The sequence below is a fragment of the Anabas testudineus genome, chromosome 15 (genome assembly GCF_900324465.2).
Source record: "Anabas testudineus chromosome 15, fAnaTes1.2, whole genome shotgun sequence".
Taxonomy (NCBI): Eukaryota; Metazoa; Chordata; class Actinopteri; order Anabantiformes; family Anabantidae; genus Anabas; species Anabas testudineus.
This window is the reverse complement of record NC_046624.1, coordinates 11718348-11735284: the sequence shown is the minus strand read 5'-3', so window position 1 is coordinate 11735284 and position 16937 is coordinate 11718348. Positions and strand designations below refer to the sequence as shown.

At 44.6% G+C, this 16937-nt stretch overlaps 1 protein-coding gene across 5 annotated transcripts in view; it reads right to left on the bottom strand.

Annotated features, from left to right (window-relative positions):
• The window catches only part of zmiz1a (zinc finger, MIZ-type containing 1a), an 89253-nt gene that overhangs the window by 29558 nt on the left and 42758 nt on the right, over positions 1–16937 (bottom strand). For all 5 annotated transcript variants that reach the window (XM_026354840.1, XM_026354846.1, XM_026354841.1 and 2 more), the window contains one exon: positions 1162–1270. In XM_026354840.1, coding sequence (XP_026210625.1) covers positions 1162–1230 — 69 coding nt within the window. In that variant the 5' untranslated portion in view covers positions 1231–1270. The remainder of the gene's footprint in view (positions 1–1161; positions 1271–16937) is intronic.

Genomic DNA, 16937 nt, shown 5'->3' with positions numbered 1-16937 from the left:
TATTGCCTACCTGGCTCCATGAAAAACAGCATAACAACTCATTCTCTGTTCAGGACTTTCCCCAAACGAAAGCAACACCCTGCTGCAAACTAAAAACTCACTGCTTAACTCTGTGCCTTTGATGTCTGGTTTATTACAAGCTCTATTACAGTCAGAGACAAGGAGTACATAAACCAAACTACAATTAAAGAATTTATTAAGCTAGATGTGTTAAGTTCGGCTATTTAGGGCTTATCAGTGACGCCTAAGAAAGAAGCCAAAAGTGTCAGTTTCACCAAACCTTTTTTGTGGTTGTTGTTTTTTACTTTATTCGAGAAAAGCTGACATTTGTTATATTAATGTAAATGTTTTTCCACAGCTTTTTAACATCGGGTACTTAGCAGTATGCAATCAAAGTAAATCAAAAAATGTAATAAAACCTGCTCAGATAAAGGTTATTATAGTGGGGGCTCAGGAGATTAGTTTGGAGTGGGGTGTGAGGTTTAGCAGCAGGAGAAAAGAGGGATATATCACCTCATAATTGCAAGCTGAAAGCCCTATCACTCACCGATTCACTGTAAGGCATGGTGTCATATGGATATTGGGAGTTATAAAGGATCACACCCACATAGCATAAACAAATAAGCCCACAGCCTGCCAGCCAACCAACCAGTCAGTGAGCTCTTGTAGACTATTAAATAGAGGCAGAGGCGGTAGCCTTGGGTTGTGTCTGTCTGTCTGTGTTTCAGTCTGTATCTGTCTACAAGGAGTCTCCTGAAAACTGGCAGGCGAGGAAGTGTTTTAGCGAAACCACAACAAGCCTCGGCATAAAGCAAGTCAGGAACGTGATGTAAGGGATCGCAGGACCAATAGGTGGAAAAAAAAAAAAAAAGAGAAGAGGAATCTGTTGTGTTCCTAGTCTCTTTGAAGTCTCCTCTTATTTTCACTGCTACATTTGTCTCTCTCCCCCTCTCTGTATGACCCGGCGCAACATGATCTGTGTGACTAGAACTAATGGCCAGAAAAACTGATGCCCATATAAGGTGCTCCGAGGAGTCTAAGAAAGGAGGGTACATGGAGAGGAAATTCAGATTTGTCTGTCTGTGCAGGCTCCATATCTGCATAGTAGTAGAAGATGTTAAAAGAGGACTGAAAGGCTGCTGGACGAGTCTTTATACACACCTGTTTGATGCACTGCAGCCTGTCATTGGTCTGCTGGATGTGCCGGTCCATTGATGGTAATGTGTTCATCTTGATGTCTCTACCGGGACGCCATTAAAACTCTTTCATTCTGTAAAATAAAAAAAAAAAGAGGAGTAGAGGTACAGTAAATCTGTAAGAGCAGGTTTTTCTGTCCGGTCACATGTGAAGCGTTTGAGGCCTGGGAAGTTCAAACAGCATTTTAACAGCTTGAGAAATTCTCAAAAAGGGAAGCCAGCTTGTTTATGCACTGACTCATCGAAGGCCTTGATCCGCCTGAAGAGCTGTTTTTTTGGCAAATCCATGAAACTGAGATGTTTCACAGCAAAATGGAAAAATGACGCAACTGAAACTTTATTTGCTTTACGTTACCTGTGAGAGAAATATCGAACGCCCGCTGAAACCAAATCGACTGCTTTCTCTCTTTGAAAGAAACACACCTCGCGGTCAAGGCTACCAATGTGCCACATGTAATAGCAGCTAAAGCTCAGTTTTAGAGTATCTTTTTATGCCCAACAGTGAACAGCAATAATGATGACGATTTCAACGCCATGCACACTATTTGACCATCTCAGACAAATGAGTTGAAGCTGGATTAATCGGCATCATGCTGGTTTGCCAGCAAGGCCTCCGTCCCTTACCATCCCTCTGTGTTTATCTCCATCAGTGTTGGTCCGCCTCACATTCCTCCACACAAAAGGCGAACAGAGAAACCACAGGTGGGGGTGGCAGGGCCCTAGAAAGCTGCTCAGTACTGATAAAGGGTCCCCCAAGGTCCCCTGTTGTGACAAACAGGAGAGAAGGAATATGATGGAAGCATAGTGCTCAGCCAGGGAGTTTTCATGTGTAATGCTCAGTCTGGTATGCTTATTGCAAGTATGCACACTTTGTCTCTTTCTCGCTTATACACACACACACACACACACACACACACCCACTTAAGACCATGTAACCACAAAAGCTTGAATTCTTCACTTTGATTAAGCGTAAAGGTAAAACTTCAAAGGAACACTTTGAGAATAAGAGCGTGTTACTAATCCTCTGAGCTTAAGCATTACCAGAGTAGAATTACCTGGAGTGCACTTACAAAGTCTTAAACATCGGCGGATACATTGCTCGCATAAGTAAGGTGGGAAATTCTGGTGTGAATGTGGTCCAGTGGTGGGCAGCCAAATGTCTCTAGTCAGATTACATGCACATGATGCTGCAGTGGCTGCTGACTGTCTGTGAAAAGTCCCTACAAAACAGCTAAATTTACATCCCGCAGGGCACAAAGCCACTCTGACTGCACATAATATGACCATAAATTTGGGTGGCCTAATTCTGCTGTGCTGTGGTGTCTGCCAGTGTCCAGAAGATGTCTCCCTCTCCTGCTGCTAACCAGCATGTCTATTTCACACACTCCACCCTGGAGCAAGTGGTCCAGAGAGGGCTCCTTTAAGCCCTGACAAGTGCTACAAATCCCCTTCAGCGGCCAGGCAGCTCCACGGACCGCTAACAGGGCACGCTCCAGCCCAGCGCTGGCCGTCTGACCTTGTGGCTATTGATTAACTGTTTCTCCTCCAGCTCCCCTTCCTGCTGTCCCAACACATTCGCAGCCAAGACTGAAGAGCAAGGAGGAGGGCTGAGGTGGGAGGGGTGGAGACAGCTGCCTCTTTCACCCAAGAATCTCTCCTCTTTTCCCTCCTTCACTGTGTTGTGCTTTCACAAAATCCAACTCACACACACACACACACACACACATACACCTAGTCCCACGAATGGGCAGCACTTTTGTTAGTTGATGAAAAGATGGGCCCTCAGCTTCTATATATGAATCAGGTGGAAATGCGACTTGCTGGCCAGTCAGTGGCGTGGTAACTGAGATAAGCAGTCAATCCACCTGAGTGACTGACTGACTGTCCGAGATGACAGATGCTGCAGCACCAAAAACCCCAATTAGGGAATGAAATGTGCTGCATAACAGACAACACTTCAGGAGAAACATGACAGGGGCTGTGTCATTGCCCTACATCCTCACCTTTCCTTGTTTGCTATCAACATAAAACACACTAATCTGTCATCTCGTCTTCAGAAGAGATCCATGTTGAAGCAGCAGAACGTAGACACTTCTGCCTTTGCTTCTCCACAAATTCTCTGATTACAGCCTGATGGGAAAACATACAAAGAAGGACACTTTCATAGATTCCTGTACATCGTTTTGGAACTTTTGGGCTAATGCCATTGTTGTTAGGAGTATGCAGAAGATAAAGATGGGCTCATTTAATCTTGATTGTTTTTCAAACATCTTAATCGGCTCCACTCTGGTCTGCTTACCAGAGGTGCAAAAGAAAATGATTACACATTCAATTTTGCTGTGAATATTATAACCTCCGTTTAAACAGCAGTGGGTGGATGCTGCTATGAATCACAGAAGAGTAACAAACCACAAATACTAACACCTGAGGAAGCTTCTGTCTCTTTCTCTCACTGTCTCAAAAATAAACACACTCTCTCTCGCTTTTAGTTTGTCTTTATTTTTTTTAACCCTTTCTTGAGCAAAACAAACTGAGGGAAGTGGAAGAACACATTTGTGTTCAGAAACAAAAGCACAGTAATATAAAAAGCACTTGAGTATGTCAGGAAGGAGGCAAGAAGGGCCAGGCTCAGTGGAGAAAGGTGACAGGGAGAAAGAAAAAAAAGGGATAGTGTGGAAATTATCTATTTTATTATCAGCAGCAGCGCACCCCCACCCACTTATGCATGCACACAGACACACGTAGCATATGATCACTTGTAGGATGAGTGATTTCTCATTTCAGATAAAGGACTGCCACCTTTGTGGAGTGTAGCTTGCTTTGTCATGGTGGAGTAGACTGGGAAACGGAGCATGGGATCAGTATTGATATATAATTATTGAGCATGAGTATTTTCAGGTATATATGTATTTACCAGAACATTAGAGGTTAAAAAAATTCATCAGGACAAGTTCATTCAAAAAACACACATTACAAATAAATTCAATTCTCCCTGAGCTTATGTTTAATAATTCTGTGTTTCTAAGCGATATTTTGTAAATCTTAAGTGCCATTCTAATTCAAAGTGTGTGATCTACACTGTGTTTAAAGTGTAGAGGCCAGCGTTGAACATTATTATTATTATTATTGTTATTATGAAGCAACAGAGTGAAGTCTGACCAGAGATGATCTTCATTATTCAGCAACCGTCTGCAAAAGAAGAACATAACTATCACTCCTGCCCCCCTACACACACAGCAGGGGATCTTCTCTCCTCGTCTTCAGTTATGTGGCTGCAGCTTTTTTCTCTCTCTCTCTCGCTGCCATGTGCTTTTTTTTTTTTTTGTGCTCCCTTTCTCTATAGCCCTCAGACACCATTAGAGCCACCCAGCATGCGACTCCATTCCACCACCTTCCATTTTCTGTTCTATCATTTTCTTCTCCGCGTCCCCTCATATCGCGAACCTTCCTGCCACTCTTCCTCCCTCCTCCCCCCCTCCCGCCTCCTTCCTGGGGCCCCGTGCGGGAGCTGCCATAACGGAAGGTGGAATGGATTCATTTGCTCTAATGTGGTTTGGGCTGCAGCATGGCACGGCGCAGAGCGACACTTTCTCCCAGTGCACAGACCTTCTCTCGCTCTCTCTCTCTCTCTCTCTTTCTCTCTCTCGCCGTCTGCAGTTCATGTGTTTTCAAACAGGCCAATCAACACCACTCAGCTGTGCTGGCCTTTCTCTCCCTCTCCCTCCCACAATCTCTGCCTCTCAGCGTGTCTGTAAAAAGCCACCAGTCCACTCTCACACACTATTATCTCTAGTAGCAAACTCACATTTTTGCTCTCATTGCCTTTATTTTCTCTGGTCCACTCCACTCTGTGCTCAGATACCATTTCTTCATTTTTACAAACCCACTTCCATCATCATATCTCTCTCCTTCTGCACCGTTTTGTTCTTCGCATTATTTTGTAGACTCCCTGCTAATCCTCTCCTCCGCTAATCTCTACCCCTCTCCTTTTCCCTCTAAGCAAAGCCAACTATTAGACATATTGCTCCCTCAGGCCTTTATAAAACTCAACCCTACACACAGCATCATAACCACCAGCCTCCATAAAAATGTGAAATGACTTCTCCCAAGGGTGGAAAAAATAAACTCTAAATGTTGCTGTTTGTTTACCTTCTGTTTTAATGTGACAACTACAAGAGCACCGGGCAGCTATGTGACACCCAACACTGCAATGCAAACAGCTGTGATGTGGGGATATGCGAGCTGCTCAGTTGCCGTCTATAAATATGGAGTTTCAGTCGCGGGGTATTGCAGGTATGCGCCACCAGATACCCCCGGGAGCAGGAGATTATTTCACCATTCAATGTGTGATCAAAAAGGAGCAGCAGCAAGTACTGAGTGAGCACATTCATAGCCTGCACATTTAAGTTTCACTTAGCGGTGTGCAACATTTAAACAATTCAGTTTCACAATATTTAGAAGTGAAAACCTCCACATGCATATTTATTTTGGTGATTATCAGTGCTTTTACAACCTTACCCCCCATGATTGTTAACTATATCTGACAATTCCTTCCATAAATAAATATATTTCTGTTGGTTTATTGATTATTTTTTACTCTGTATGATGCAGAATATAGACAAAAACTCTTTGTTAGAGTTTCAACAGACACTCGGGTACTGTATAATGTGTTGACAAGTGATAAATCATAAAATTTGTTGAAGCACTAGAAGTAACCTAATCAAATAATTATATGAATCTTCATTGGAAGAACTGCACTGCAAAACCTAGGACCAACGAGAGGAAACAACAAGCAGCTCTAATCAATATTACTATATTAACAAGTCATTTTGGTGAAATAGACAGATTTGTATCATTAGAGCCTGGTAAAAAAAATCCTCTATATGGTTTAAAATTCCTTCACAGAGGGTGGCAAACTGAGCTCAGCTTCTCATGGACTAAAGAGGCTCCTGGCATGTCTACATTAAGTTGAGCCTTCCTTCTTTTAAATCTGTCATGCGCTGCAGGTAGCTACATGGCTGCAAAGTTGGTTCTCATTGACAATGAATGGCAGCTGTCACGACTGTCACAGCTTCAGCCATCTGAGACAGTGTGTATGAACACAAACCTGCCACATACCTTGCAAGTTCAAATTCTACCATGTTAGAGCCATAAAATCAAATATTGTTGTATTACAAACCGTACCATGGTACAAAATAAAATACGATATCAGGTCATCCAAGAGCAGAGTGGAGCGTCACATGATAAATAATATGAACTCCTTATTCCATAAAATGTTCCAGTTGCTGGAGACTATAAATACCAGCTGGGAAAGATTGTATGTCCTGGCTGCCACACATGATTTTCCACTGTCACGAAAGGCAAGATTCTATCACTTGTGATGCACAAGGGATGAAGCGCGTGTGTGTGTGTGGAGAGCACAAGACCAATCTGTAGCCTTTATAACAGGCCATCATAAGACTGCCTGAAATACTGAGCCCTTTCAGTGAAAGTGTGCATAAATCTTTAAAGCTTTAAAGCTTTATTAAGTAGAATAACGGCAGCCTTGTACATCTTAAGAAGAATATGTAAGAAGAGATGACAATGTGTCACATCAGAGGAGAAGAGAGGAGAGGAGAGGAGAGGAGAGGAGAGGAGAGGAGAGGAGAGGAGAGGAGAGGAGAGGAGAGGAGAGGAGAGATTGACAGTGCAGTGTGACAGGCTTGTGTAAAACTAACCTTATGGGCCTGACTCCAGCAGAGCTGTTAGCTCACACACCGCCCCCTGTGACTGCTGAATGGGTAAACTGACAAATTCCATGTCCTTTGGTTTCAGCACCAGCAAACTGCTGACCCAAATGCAATTAAACAGCATCCACCAGGGTGAGTGTAACACATCGATGTATGGTAGCATATGAATGTGCATGTGATAGCCTATGTGAGAAGAGTGTGATGAAGCATGTGCAGAAAAAGGGAAACAGAGAGACAGAGGCAAAGAGTGAGACTTACAGAGAGTGAGTGTGATTCAATCTGCTCGGCAGGCCATGAAATGGTATTGGTGTCATTAGGGAGAGCAAAATATATCTGTGCCAGTGTGCCCTCCACTCCCCTTGTCTTTGACACACCAAAAGCACAATCCTGAGACACACAAAAAAAAAAGCGACTAGCCGAGCGTCTGTGCACTTGACGAAGAAAACGTCCTACAGCACTACAGCTCGTTCAGATCAACCTTTAGTTCTCCCTCTGATCTTTTATGGGACATGTGCAAAACATGCCATTTTATGAAATGGACAAAAGATTTAAGATGGATATCTTAAAATGAAACAGAAATACACAACAAACACTGGCATCTATGAGTGTCAGTGGAGTAACTTGTTTGTTATGTTTATCCCCACAACACAGAAAGTAATATTATGATGGTATCTGTAGCCAACGTCCACATTTATGCACGTCAACTCACTAAAATATATTTTACATGATAAAACACGTTATGTCATTATTGATGTATACATCAGCCAGAATAAGGCACTTGTTCAAGGACACTAGAACAAGGCTAATGTTTGTCAGTACGTGCACCAGGTCCTCAGATAAAAGAACAATCTGTGTAACCAGCGATGCAACAAACACAAACAAATCACATTTTCAAGCTTTGCACACTCTTGAGTCCATTCGTTTGACGATGGCTTTTTCCTGAAACTGTGAAATAACCTTAGAGATGGCGAGACCTTCCTACACGGGTGGAGGGAGAATGATGCACACATTCATCTTTGCTGTGTGTGTGTGTGTGTGTGTGTGTGTGTGCGCGTGTTCCCCACTTTGCGCCAGAGTGAGGGTATGAGTAGCAGAGAACACAAAACATCTGCTTTCTGTGAAAATGAAACAGCCTAATGGTGTACACAGTGCTCCCGTTTCATTCACTGAAGGGGACAATTCACACAGGTACTATTTGGCACAGTGAGCACAAAACCCAGCGTTGAAAGGCTAATGTGCTTCACTGCAGCCTTCACAAAGCACTCTCTACAAAGTACTCCGCTCGTGTGTGTGTTTTTATTTGTGATCTCAAGTATTGTCACACAAAGTCCACATCCACAGACGTCCTATCAGCTTATCTTCACGCATGCATGTGTGCGTAGCATGTTGAAATGATGTTTGACATAGCAGGCAGGCAGAAACCCACATCCTCAAGAGGCTTTAATGTGTTTGTGTGTGTGTGCTCTGATATGCTTTCTCTCTGTTATGTTATTCTATTGTGGCTCTGCTTGTGAAATTTGAAGTATGTAGAAATGAGTTCAGTTAGATGAGACAGACCAATAGATGGGAGGAAAAAGGCAGAGGGAAAAACAGTCGCACAACATATTACATGTAGTGGGAGACAGGGAGAGACACATGCAGGGAGAGAGAGGGGGGAAATGGTTGTGAAACAGGAGAGAGAGACGGCAAGAGGTCATCCCTGGGTAATTTGTTTTGGTCCTCTCAGAGCGCAGACACACAGGGAGCAGGTAAACCAATTACAGTGTGACATGAATCACTAAGACCTACAGGCAGCCACGCAGCTGGCCGGCCAGCCAGCCGGAGCAGCCAAACAGCCAGCCGAGTGCACGCTATCTCTTTCCCTAAGTGCTGGTCAATCACAAGCCGCAGCCCTCGCTCCTACCTTGACCATGACTGCACATGTGGAGGGAACTGATGAGAGAAAAAAAAAACCACTAACATCATTTCCCCACGGCTTCAGCGCTGCGAGATCCCGTGAAGCTCTGACGGCTTTTTAACTTTTCAATAGGTCTGGATGTGGCTGCTGGGAAACATTGTGGATCGACCCCAACACAAAAACTGAATATGCAATGCAATGCTGATACCAGCAGGGTAGCATGTTAAAAAAAAAAAAAAACAGGGATTTCAACGATGGCGTCATCTGTGATAAATCAATTTAATCAGACAGTATGTGTTCCTCAATTCAGCTGAACCACAAACAAAAAGGACAGCGATACGGCTCTATGCAGAAGCACTGGGTTGGATGTCAGATCCCAATGGATGTTAAAGCCAAGCCAAATACTCCGGGGGGAGGTTCTAAGTATTTACACGACAAAGACTTAAGCAATTACTTAAATTTCCTTAATCACCAAATGGCTGTCAGAACAATGTCATGTCAGGCCTCTGTCACATCAGCGCCACGGGCTGTCTAACAGAGAGGCAGGAAGCAACTTGTAAATAAACAATCATCTAGGTCCCCTTACTCTGCAGCAAGAGCTCTAATCCTCTGACAGGAACGTCATGAAAATCCACCCAGCATCAGAGCGGGAAGAGAATGAAGTTGACAAGAGGAGGGATTGGACTGGATTAGATATCGCCTTGGCACTTGGTTTTATTTGATGTGGCCTTAGTGCACGTTGTAGATTCAGGAGGGGTAAATATTTGATGAAGGGTGTTATGGTGTTGGGCTTGTTGCTGCCAGAGGCTGTTCTAAGGGAGCAACTAATAAAGACAACAGCGGGCAGGTTGTCGATCACCGCCGGGGCGCCGGCTGAGCGGGAGTGGCTGGAGAGCGGAGCGGATGCCTGTCGCCCTGTCGACGTGTTTACCAAAGCACCTGGTCTTTTAATGCTAGTGTGGCGCGCGAAGAAAGCTCTTGACTGTACAACACTCTCATACATTACACACACAGACTGAGCACCAGCGCGGCTGCAGTGAGACACAGTTGGCCGAGATCTCCTAAGATGTTAAATCTACCATCTTGCTTCCCCTTGAAATTAATAAGGGCCTCTGAACTGCTCTCTGAGAGCCACTAACTGGCCATTTGCACTGTCTGGCTCCACTGGAAAAGGCACTCCCTGCTTCCTCCCACCAAACCCTTTGCTCTCCTTCTCTTCCCCCCTCTTCCATCCATCACACCCGCTGCACTCTTTCCTCTCTGTCCGTTTTACCCCACGATATCCTCGTTTTCTTCCCTCCATCTCTATTGTCTTCCATCTCCACCCTCTTCATCTCAGTCCCCTCTCTCCTCTTTCCACCAACCCCCCCCCCCCCCCATCCCACTCTGACTCCTTGCTCCCTCCCTCCCCACCTCCTCCTCCTCGTCTTTTCTCTCTCTCTCTCTCTCTCTCTCTCTCTCTCTCTCTCACCATTCCTCTGGCCCTAAAACCAGCCCCTCGGCCGCCCGCTTGCGCTCACTCAGATGGCTGTTACCATGACAACCCTGTTCTTTCAGCTCTCGCAAAATAATGAAGACAATGTGTTTTCCATTTAGATGAGTTTTCTGGCGCAGCGGGGAGATATGGAGTGTCCATCTTGCCTCCTCTTTCACTGCAGAGGAAATGTAATAAAAAAGGGTTTCTAACCTCTCTCTCTCTCTCTCTCTGACACTCTTTCGCTTTACCTCTCTGCCTCTCTACACACCTGCACACACACAGATCAGGGTGCTGTGTAAGCCAGCTGGGTGGTAAAGTGAGCTCTGTATTTCTACCAATGTGAAGAGCCTAGCAGCAAAAGGTAATGTCTGACTGGAATTGCAGCAAAATACCACCATTCACAGCAAATGTTTGCATTTGTAATGTTGCCTCAGCGCATAAACACTGATTGACAGGTAGATATGAGACGTTACTGATTAAAAAACAACTGCAATGAAATCTCAGTGGCCAACTTGTCTGTGATAAATTACAGAGTCCTGCTCCCTGCTGTCAAATCCAAGCGCTGACAATGATAAACTGTGAACATTTCATGTCTTATTTGGGGTTTTTGGGACTTAGCGATAATATTTTCACACCATAATGCTCCAGCGTGGGAATAAATGCCATGACAACTAAAATTGATGGAAAGAGCTTTCCTTCCTTTTCTCGCTGGTATAGATTTATTAACTTGCACAGCACACGCGAGGACCTGCAATCCAACCACTTGTTAGGGACTAAAAAGTAGCATTTACTCTACTCTGAGAGCTAATTCAGTTGCACCACACCGGCACACTCCAAACAAGCAAATCCTGACTTTTTTACTGCTTCACTTCAAATGACAGCAGTGTTGCAGTAAGTGCTGCTGCTGCTTTGGAAACAAAATAAATGTAGACTTTGCATGACAGCGTTGCAAACCCTTAAAAATAACATGCATAAATTTACATAGATGTGGTTGCGTGGTTGTCATACTGTAGGTACCTTTGGTAAAATATATGGCCTTTTGCCTTGAGAGCTAGGAGACCCATATGAGAGAAACAGAGAGAGGGAGCAGTATAATATGTGTATGTCTGTGTGTTTACAGTGGAAATAGTGAGTCTAGGACATTTTCTTTGGGTCTCTTTTCCAGTGTTTATGGAGAGTAGTGAGGAACAACACTTCCTGAGAGGAAAGCCAGCTTTCCGAGCCCAAACCCTCTTCCAAGCCCTGCAGACGGGGAATGCTCTGTCTCCAATTTATGTTTTCCACTCAGTGCCGTGTAAACACGAGTGGAGAAAAACTGGTGTGCGTGCGCACGTGTATAGGTCTGTTTCAGATAACACACACACACATACACACACACACACAAAGCAGAGGCAGGCAGGCAGACTACTCATGGGCAAATGAGCCAAAACATCTCAGATTGCAGTGACAGCCCAGCACTCCCAGTGTTTACCAGATAGTATAGACCTCTCTCATAAAAAAAGTTGCTACGATAAGACAACATGTGAGCGTCAAAGCCTCGTTCCACCGGCCTTTCAACACCAGTGACGCAGGGGTTTATAAAGAAAGCTGAAAGGTGAATCTCTCCTCTCCTTCTTGCTTTTCTGTCCCTGCTGGCCGCCCTCTGTTCATTCTTAATTACATCCAGATCAGACTATTAATGAAGTCAGTCTGATTTTAACAACACCTACAGGGAGTAGAAGAGGGCTTTCCTCAGCCAGTCAACATATCAAATCAAATCTAGCTCCTGGCCTTGACAGATTTTGTGGCCAATTAAAATGCCATACTAAAGCAAAGTAAGGCTAATGATTATATTCATTGTCAATTCATTTGTCAACCGGACCTGTAGCTTAAAGCAAGCATGAGGAGCAGGCCACATCTGTTTGATCCAACTCCACATCCGCAGAAAGCTTTAATATTTAAACTTGCGATCCTCCGACCCCACAGATCCCGACTCTAGCGATGTCAGATGTGGAGTTCTCCCTTCATCAATGAATTGTTTAGTCTAACGAATGTACCAAAATGACAAATATTGCCCTGAATCAAAGGTGACAACTTCATATTGCCAAAATATTCATTATACTATCATATAAAAAGGAAAAAGCAGCTCATGTTTTTACTATTTAGAAGTTGGAACCGGTAAATCTATGCTATTTCCAGCTAAATCTCCGAGATTTTGTTTTTCACTCTTGACCAATTATTTCAGCACTACGGATGATTTCACTGGTCTTCAGAACCAGCTGGGCGAGTTCTTCGGCTGTTTACGGGAAGTTGTTGAGGCAGGACGCATCATCCATCAGCCCTCCGCTGTTTGAAGTGCAGGGAGGTGGTGACAAGTTGCCATTTGTGCTGATGTATATGTTTAAACAAACCTAATCATCAGCTACACAAACACCATCACACCGGCTCCTTTTCGTATGCTGTGATCCTCAAAGGGTAAACCGCCAGGGATGCACACGTGAACACATGCGAGGTGGAGGTTGTACAGTATGTGGTTCCATATGTACAGAGTCACGGCAGCCTTTTGATGAGCAGGTTGCCCACGTGGAGCGCTTTAAAGTGCTCTGGCGATGCAGTTGCTTTCCCACATGCATCCATTTTTGATGTAGAGCACGAGGCGGGAAACAGCCCCTGAGCTCGAGGCGTTTCAAGATACTCCTGTCAAAAAGCACAGCGACACAACGTGAACTCTAACAGTCCCATCTATATGTTTACGCAACGGGAGCGTGTGTCTGTGTTTGCGTGTGTCTGTAATACCATTGTCCACTGCCACCTGCAGAGCAACCCTCCCCATCCACCCCCCCACACACACACACACACACAAATCCCAACAGATCAAAACCATGCACTCCATCAAATCCAGCGAAAAGCCTGTTTACTGATGATCTGGTGTGACGACAACAGACGGCTGGAGTGAGACATAAAGGGAGAGGGCTACAGAGAGAGAAGGAGAGAGGTGACGGGTGAGAGTGGCCGAGGCAGTGGTGGAGAAATCGGGGAGTGGCCGACTGCAGGGGCTTTTATTATCAGCTATTGTAGTATTGTAGGAGCTAGGTGGGATAATTGCCCTCTTACGCTCAATACACAGCATGCATTTTTAATGAGCACAAACTGTTGTCAATTTAATATATAGGGGCTGCAGATAAGGAAGAAACACTGAAAAGCTGATGTTTCTAGAGGAACAGCGTGCTAAGGGAGAGATGGAAATGCTATTAGTTTTCTGCTCTGACCTCTTTTGTTATTGTCTTCAGCAGTTTGTTGTGTACTAGTATACTAGAATTGTCTTATCGTGTTATTTTCCAATGTAAACTCATGTTACACTGTACTGTAGCTACTGTACTGTGACAACTGAATCGAAACATCTAAACAGTCCAAATTCATTGCTCGTGAACCAACAACTCAGAGAGGCTAACCCTCCTCAGCCAGGCGCTGCGGGGAAGTGAAGTTAGTGAATAAAACACACATCAGCTCCAGCCAAGACTTCTGACCTGTCAAAGAGCCTCGTAATGTTCTTACTCACCTCAAAGCAACAAAAAGAACAACCCTTCACATTATATCAGTCTCAGGCGGGCATTAGAGGGCCGGCGCTGACCAGGAAGTTAACAGGGCTGGTGGCAGGGAGCAGAAGCAACTGAGTTTAAGTGAATTAAGAAAACTAAGTCGCGTTTAGCCCCGGCATGAATCCATCTCTCCTTGATGGAGGGCATAGTGCCTGGGCTGCCACCTCGTAATAGCATTAAACACCTCCCAATGTGATGTTAGGGAACGAGTATACTGCAACCCAAAGGACGTGAAAGGGCTGCTTACAATGGAGGACTGGACTTGGACTTAGAACAAAACATGGTGAGGAAGGAGGAGGGGGAGGGGGTTAAGAGGGGTGGCAGGAGGGATTAAGAGAGGACAGGAGAAAGAGAGAAGCAGTGGCAGGTGGAGGGAGCTTGATTAATGACAGGTCTTTTTGTCTCTCCCCCTCTCTCTCCCTGCCCTCCTAGAGTACTTCCTTGGGGAACTACACAGGTCTCCTCCAGCATCCTGCTCCAAGGCTCCATGAGATCTCCACCCTGGGTTCATTCATCAGCCCCACTCCCATCATGAAGTAGCCAGTCACAGCAAAGGACCTCGCTCCCCTCTGCAGTAACCCTAACACAGCCTGTTAACACAGCTCCTGTCTGATATCACTGTCTGTTCTCCACTAGGGGTGTAACTAATGATGGTTGTCATTATTATCTGAGAGTTTAGTCTATAAAATGTCATAAAACTGTGACAAAATCCTTTCACAATTGTCCAGAGCATGCAGAGACATCCCAAAAATAGGTACTTCAGCTTAAATAAAAAACAAACCATAGGAAATGACTTACAGTCTAAGAAGCAAGATGGTGGTTTGATAAGCAGGCAGCATTTGAAAAGCTCAAAAGAGCTCATTTTGTCTTTGTAGTTTGAACTTTTTCAATCTATATACAGTTTATACATTTAAAAATGAGGAACTTCCCTGAACCACTTTGGAGGTGGCCAGGATCTACATGCACTGTACATATGTCGGCACACATTTCTGTTTACACTGTACTCTGTCAGGGTGGTTAAACAGGGTACTTAGTCATCCAGCCATGGCCGTTTTCTTTGATGCAAGTACAAAAGCTGCCTAGCGGATGTGAGCTAGCCCCCACCTCCACCAACACTTAACACCCCCTCTACAGCCCAGCAGCCAATCCTATCCCCTGACTGTGCAGCACGCACATACACACAAACAGAGATGCAGAGAGCTGAGCATAAGCATCTGGATCACACAAATGAATTCTATTTTCTGACGGCACACAGACGGACCGCCGGACGGCCAGCCACTAATCTGCCACCTCCCCTTCTCCTCCCATCACCACCACGTATAATCCCAGAGAGACAGAAAGAGGGAAAGAAAGAGTTTAGGACACAGAGAGAGAGACAGGGAGAGAGAACTTGCATAATGGTGAAAACAGGCTTGATTTTATCCCTGTGCCTGAAATGAAATGGACTGCCCACTGGCTAAATAAACACTTGTTGGCCACTTTGCTAATACTACTCAACACAATGGATGACGGATGATGTTTCATTCACACTTGCGGCTGCCTTGTTTGATTTGCTGGCACAGCAGAGTGTATATAGTAGAAGAAATAATAAACTTTGCAGTGCAATGGAAGCTGGAGCATTGTCGGTCTCACTTGTGAGGTCACAGAGGACTCGACCGCAAACACAGTCCAAATAAAAAGAAACACACATTAAGTGCCATATTTCTTCCAATTAAGTGGAACCGACTTGTAATTTAGCCCAATATCCTGTGGGTCTGTATGTGACCCCATCACGCTAGGGGCTAAGGGGAGTGGACATAAAGATGATGTGTTTGAGTGTGTGTCTTGTGCGTAACAATACGTGCTTTGTATTCATTGCAGATAACAAGAGGCCGCTGGAGGAGAGAAAACAGCAGTCATTGATTTTGTATGCTGGGCAGGCGTTTCTCCATTCCAAAGTCTGGTCGATACACACTCTGAGAGCAGGGAGCATCTGGGGGGGGGGGGGGAGGTTACACAACTCTGAACACTGCGTGCACACATATCGTGTGTAGATGGACAAAAGGCCTGTCGGGTATTTACAGCTGTCTTATTACATGCACGTAATGCAAAATCATCGGAAAAATACCACCCCTTTGCAAATATGGACCTGAATGAAGGCAAAATGAACAAATGGACTCAATAAGGCAATCTCTTTACTGTGCATGTGGAAGGAGAGGGTGGGGGGCATGTTTCAGCATTAAATCCTTTATCAAGTAGCTGGCAAATCAAACATTTATTTCCATGAGCCACTGTGCCGAGGGCAATAGGGATCTCCCTCATCAACTGGCGCTGGCCACACACACGCACATAACAACAAGCACACAAGCATGCCGACAGTAGGCACTAAATGAACTTTATGTCGAGCAGTTGCTGCAATCAGAATAGGAAAACATTTGTGAGGCTTTTCTATTCGTGGTCGGCCTGACTGGAAGCCAGAGGGGAACACCAGTCAGCTTTGATCAAAGATGCACTGCCTCAGGTGGACAAGTGGCCATTAGAGGGACACACTGACAAATGTGACAGTTCAACTCAAGCTTACGTTTAATGAGACAGAAAAAAAAAAACCCAATAACACCGCTGATCCCAGAAAAGCTTCTGTTCAGTTTTTCTTTACTGTTGACCACTGCTTTTATACATATAAATATTTTCAGCCTATTACAACAATGCAAGCTCCGAAATCTGCACTAGTGCATTTTAACTTGTGCAAAGTGCTTGATCAATATAAGGAGTTGCATGTTCTTAAAATCTGACCACAAAGATACTTCTAAATTTTTACGACAATAATATTCAGTAAAACATCCCTCTGGAATAACACTGTGGCCTGTAAGTGAAGTATTTACACCGTGTCCAAAAATATGTATTTTGTAAGAGCATTAAGCTGAAAAAGTCCCAATCTGACCCAAAGTGCACTCCACACTATGTCATTCTCTAACCATGCATCCCTTGAAATGAAACTGCTGTGACATGTTAAGCTGTTAGCGGAGGCCAGTCAGTGACAGAGGATGACAAACAGGCACGCAGGGAAACATGCGCACGTAA